This window comes from Myotis yumanensis, unplaced genomic scaffold (assembly GCF_028538775.1).
Source record: "Myotis yumanensis isolate MYYU_CA2020_CCGP unplaced genomic scaffold, mMyoYum1.0.hap1 SCAF_10, whole genome shotgun sequence".
Lineage (NCBI taxonomy): Eukaryota > Metazoa > Chordata > Mammalia > Chiroptera > Vespertilionidae > Myotis > Myotis yumanensis.
In genome coordinates, this window is record NW_027223761.1 from 18,252,435 (window position 1) to 18,258,434 (window position 6,000).

The following is a 6,000-nucleotide window of genomic DNA, read 5'->3' on the forward strand; positions in this document are numbered from 1 at the left end:
GTCTACTTATAATCTCCTTCTTCCAGAAAATGGTTGTCTGTTCTTGAGGCAATGACCATCATCATATAAGTTCAGTACATGACAATACTACCAAGGAAAATGAGGTTTAATGAGGCTTCCTGATGCAGCAAATAGGAAAAGTAGGGGCTGCTGGTTGCTAAATACGACTCTGTCCTATAAGCAAGTCAGTATTTTAGTAAATATAGGCTAATCACTTAATAAAATGTTCTATGAAAGTTATATGCTTTATTAATTTCACAATTAGCCTATGTCTTGAAAGTGTATTGTGTACAAGAAACTTCTTGATTTAAAAATTAATAATGAAATCCTGCAGTTGTCAATAATCTGATAGTAAGTGGTATCTGTTATTCTGAAACCTTTTAAAGTTTTTTATTTATATATCTACATGTATATATTAGATAAACTTTTGATATCATCTATATATGTAAAGGCCTTAGCGACCATTATGACTAGATGGCCGGACAACTGGCTGGTAGCTATGACGTGCACTGACCACCAGGGGGCAGATGCTCAATGCAGGAGCTGCCCCTTGTGTTCAGTGCACTTCCACAGCCAACTTCCTGTGGTCCCTTACCCCAGGCCAACAGGCCCTGATCAGTCTCCAATCCTCAGCCAGGCCGAGAGACCCCACCCATGCACAAATTCGTGCACTGGGCCTCTAGTATACATATATTTATCTATTAAGTAAAGTAAGTGAAAACAGAAATGAAAACATCCCTGCCACAAAAACCTTAGAAAACATTTAACAATTTTCAGAGACAGCCTGTGAGCCTAACACAAATAGATGTCCAATAGGATGGGTAGTTTTGTATGTTTTCCCTAAGAAAACAGAATTGATTTCATCACTGACAATAATTTTTCATAGAAACTAATAAATGAAAATTATAATGATACAGTTTGGGTGTACATCATGTTTAGTGTTTTCTGCCACGTGAAATACTCCTTATAGAACTATTCTATCTCTCTTCCTCATTGGCTTGCCACAGCAGTTATAATCCATTTGTGTGACTGAACTCTGCATAGGACACATTTCTTGAAAGCAAACAAGACATGATAAAAAAAAGAAAGTGTAAACAACAGACTTTGTGCAAATTGGCACATTATTGTAATTTAAGTTTTTTACATTAAAATAAAAGGTAAAATAAATGTTCCTGAGATACATGTAATTCTGTCTTTTTGAAAATATACATCTTTATTGATTTCAAAGAGGAAGAGAGAGGGAGAGAGAGATAAAAACATCAATGATGAGAGAAAATCATTGATCAGCTGTTTCCTGCATGCCCCCTACTGGGGATTGAGCCTGCAACTTAGGTACATGCCCTGACTGGGAATCAAACAGTGACCTCCTGGTTTATGTGTGTATCTGTTGATAGATGAAAATTTGATTGTGAATGGTGTTCACATTTTTTTCTAGATGTATATTTCAGTATGTGACCCATATGGACTTGGATTTATACATAATGGTATTTATAGTGTATCTCTTATTATTTGAAAAAACAGGAGCAAATATTAATGTATACAATGATATTTCTTGCACAGAGATAAAAACATTTACTTATGAAATTTGATTATAATGTAAATAAGTGAAATATTTAATTTCCTTATACTAATGACAAAGGAGTTCTGACAAATTCACACAGGTCTAACAGGAAATATTATTGTCCATTATATTAAATAGGTTATTTGTCTCAGTCAGCAGATATCAAATGATTCCTTTACAAATTACTCAATACTTAATTACTCATTTTTGTTAACAAAGCATGGAACAGATGGACAGATATCAGGAGGAAAGGGGGGTTAGGCTGGGAGATTAACCAAAGAACTTATATGCATATTTGCATAGCCCATGGACACAGATAATGTGGTGAAGGCCAGGGGTGGGGCGGGAGCCAGGTGGAGGGGGTCAAAGAGGGAAAATGGGGGACATCTGTAATACTGTCAACAATAATAATAACAAAGAATGAAATTGAGCCTTCTGCTACAACATAGTTGGACCTTAAGGGTTTTATGTTAATTGAAATAAGTTAGAGAAAGACTACTACCATATAATATTATATATATTTGGAATTGAAAAACAAAATAAATGAACCAAAAATATGAACTCTAGATATAGAAAACAGATTGGAGGATTGAACATTACCTCAGATGGGAATGGGAGTGGGAAAAGTGAGTGATCCAGGTCAAAAGTACAAATTTCTAGTTATAAAATAAACTAGTGGCCTGGTGCACAAAATTCATGTATGGCTGGGGTCTCTCAGCTTGGCCTGCACCCTCTCCAATCTGGGACCCCCGGGGGATGTCCTACACAGGGATCATGCCTAAACCGGCAGTTGGACATCCCTCCCACAATCCAGGACCACTGGCTCCTAACCGCTTGCCTGCCTGCCTGCCTGATTGCCCCTAACTGCTTCTGCCTGCCAGCCTGATTGCCCCCAACTGCCCTCCCCTGCTGCAACCCGCCTTCTCCACCAGGACCAGCCTCCTCCACACTGCACGGAGCTGCAGGACCCCCAGGCCTCACTGCACAGAGCGGCCAGAATGATCAGAATTAATGGATACAAAAAGTTCTCTACATCAAATGATCCCTGTATCTGATACTTACTCAGCTTAGGCCAAAAAAAGAAGTATAGTTGGATTTTATGAAGATGAACATACTGGAATAAAATTAACAAGGAAAGTTTATATTTGTGTTGTTGTTTTTTTCATTGAAAAAGGCTCCTTTTTATTTTTTTGTTCACTCTCACCTGAGGATATTTTTCCACTGATTTTTAGAGAGAGTGGAAGGGAGGGGGAGAGACACAGAGAGAGAAACATTGATGTGAGAGAGACACATCAATTGGTTGCCTCCCGCACACACACCCCAGTGACAAGGATTGAGCCTGCAACTTAGGTACGTGCCTTTGACTGGAATCAAACCCAGGACTCTTCAGTCTGAGGGCCTATGCTCTATCCACTGAGCCAAACCAGCTAGGGCCAAAGGCTCCTTTTTATATCAGTCTTGGAGGGGACACACATCAATTCATTCAGTAATTTTTATTGAATTTATTGGGTTGATGTTGATAATAAAATACAGGTTCCAGATACACAATTCTACAATACATCATCTGTATATTGTATTGTGTGTTGACCACCCCAAGTCAAGTCTCCTTCCATCCCATTTATCCTCCCTTTACCTTCTCTACCCACTCCATACCTTCCCTCTGGTAATCACCATATTGTTGTCTGTGTCCAGCATTCTTTCTTTTGTTTCTTTGCTTAATCTCTCACCTTTCTCATCCAGCCCCTAACTCCCTCCCCTCTGACAGCTGTCAGTCCGTTCTCTGTGTCCATAAGTATGTCTCCACTTTGTTAATTTATTTTGTTCACTAGATTCCACATATTAGTGAAATCATATGGTACTTGCCCTTCCCTGACTGGCTAATTTCACTTCAGCATAATAATCTCCAGGTCCAACTATACTGTTGCAAAAGGTAAGATTGCCTTCTTTATGTGTGGCTGAGTAGTATTCCATTGTGTAAAAGCCCCATAGCTGTTTTTATCCAGTCATCTACTGATAGGATCTTGGGCCGATTCCAAATCTTGTAAATATTGTAAATATTGCTGCAATGGATGATTTTGAATGGCATCCTGAAAATGAGCGTTTAAATAGCAAAGTAGAAATAATGCTGAATAAGATAGTCAAGGGTCTTGCATTTATAAAACATCGACTTAGGGCAGGAGAATTTAAATTTAGTTTTATTAATTTATTTACTACTTATTACTTCTAAGTGTTATGATGAAAAATGTATAGTAAGATGCCAGCACATAGGAAGAAGACAAAAAACAAAACAAAACAAAATAAAACAACAACAAAAAACAACCCCACAAAACAGTAATACCTAATTTAAACCACTACAACTCTTTTCTCATTGAGCAATTTTATTAAACCCATTGTTTTGAAAAAATTGAGCTTTAGGTAGAATAGAAGTAATTGACATGGAGGCAGATGCTACTATGCCCATATCTCTCTGGGACATACCCATGAATAGAGAAAGTGTATAAAAAGACCCTCTTTGCAAAACACTAGAACAAACATATTACTACTCTTCCTTAGTTTGAAGAGAATAAGATTAATAATCACTGTATCCTACACTCAATTTAGGTAAAAAGATAGGTAAAGAAATATCCACAATTGTACTGGCAAGACTACACAGAACACTTGTCAAAGTATCAGAATGTGAGCTCTCAACATCTCTAAATAAAAACTTTTTGGGTGAATACGCTTTCACCCAAGATATAACTTACTGCCAACTGCTTTCCTCAGGGCACCTTTCACATCCTTATTCCTTAAACTATAGATCAGTGGGTTTAACATGGGGATGAAAACTGTGTAGAAAACAGAAGCCACTTTGTTCATGTCCATGGTGTTACTCAAGCTGGGTTGGAAATACACTAAAAAGAGTGTGCCAAAAAATATCCCCACAGTGGTTAGGTGGGAGGCACAGGTAGAGAAGGCTTTGTGTCTGCCCTCTGCTGAGTTCATTCTAAGGATGGTGGTTATGATGTAGCTGTAGGAGAGGAGGACAGTGATGATGCTGGACCCCACAACACAGCTACAGGAAAGGGTCAATGCTATTTCAATGATGGTTGTATCTGAGGAGGAGAGGGCGAGTAAGGGTGGGAAGTCACAGAAGAAGTGATTGATGACATTGGAATTGCAGAATGAAAATAGAGTTGTGCAATAGGTGAAGATGGTCATATCCACCAAACCTGCAATGTAGGCAATGGCCACGAGCTGGACGCAAACACTCCTGGACATGGTAGTTGTATAAAGAAGTGGACTACAGATGGCTACGTAACGGTCATATGCCATGACAGACAGCATGACACATTCTACAGCTGCAAAGAACCCGAAAATAAACATCTGAACAACACATACATTATATGGAATCCTCTTTAGCTCAGATAAGAAATCAGCTAGCATCTTGGGAGCGACAGTGGAGGAGTAGCAGACATCACAGAAAGACAGGTTGCTCAGGAAATAATACATGGGCATGTGGAGTCTGGGGTCCATGTTGATCAGCAGGATCATCCCTAGATTGGTGATTACAGTGACGCCATAAACCAGCAGGAAGAGCACAAAGAGCCCCTGCTGCACATCCTGTCTGTCAGAAAGTCCTAGGAGTATGAAGTCAGTAAACACAGTGCAGTTCTCAGCAGCCATCATTCAGGTCTGGAAACCCTTGGTGTTAAAGAAGGAAGTGGAAGTGGGGTTGACATCATATTACTATTTTTCAGTAATTAGAAAAAGACATAAACATTGCTAAGTATGCTTTAGCTAAAATGACTCTCCTTGAAATATATCCAATTTATTATAAATTGTTGAAGTGATTATGCTAATATTATTGCCTACATTTGGATAGCGCTGTATAGGGTTTTCAGCGCATCTTTATTCAAAATCACTCATGTCATTTTCACACCAACCTATGTAATACTTATGATAATTTTTACTACTTCTATCTCATATTAAGCAATTGATGTCCACAGTGTTCTGTATAGGCAATAGTTCTTAAAATTACTTGGTTCAGTTAACCCACATATTTTGACAAGATTTTTGGTTTTTTTAGTGTTGTAGAACTATTCTATCCTGTAATAGAGAACTGTAGTTAGTGAGAGGTTCAGGTAATGAATATATTTCTTTGTTATTTCTTCATCAATCCATTTGTGAAACAGGCAGAGTGATTACGGGTTCCTACATATAACATTCCCCCAATACCCCATCAGCCCCTCAGGTCCTATCCAGCCTTAACAAACAAGGGATAGAAATGGTCTGTGATCCAGGACCCAGTGGAGCAGTGAGGGTGGTGCTTGCTGGAGTAGTTTTGGAGGGTCCCTGAGAACGTTATGTTAGGGTTCACTGCCGGAAGCCAATTCCAGCATGTCATAATTGCAAGAGTTTGATGGAACTTGGGGACTCAACAAGGGCTGAGTCACATATGT

General features: G+C 38.8%; 1 protein-coding gene across 1 annotated transcript; it reads right to left on the reverse strand.

Annotated features, from left to right (window-relative positions):
• Nucleotides 1-4,285: 4,285 nt before the first annotated feature.
• On the reverse strand, nucleotides 4,286-5,224 carry LOC139017699 (olfactory receptor 5J3-like). The gene has a single exon (XM_070426302.1). The coding sequence runs from the start codon at nucleotides 5,222-5,224 to the stop codon at nucleotides 4,286-4,288; it is 939 nt and encodes a 312-aa protein (XP_070282403.1).
• Nucleotides 5,225-6,000: the final 776 nt, after the last annotated feature.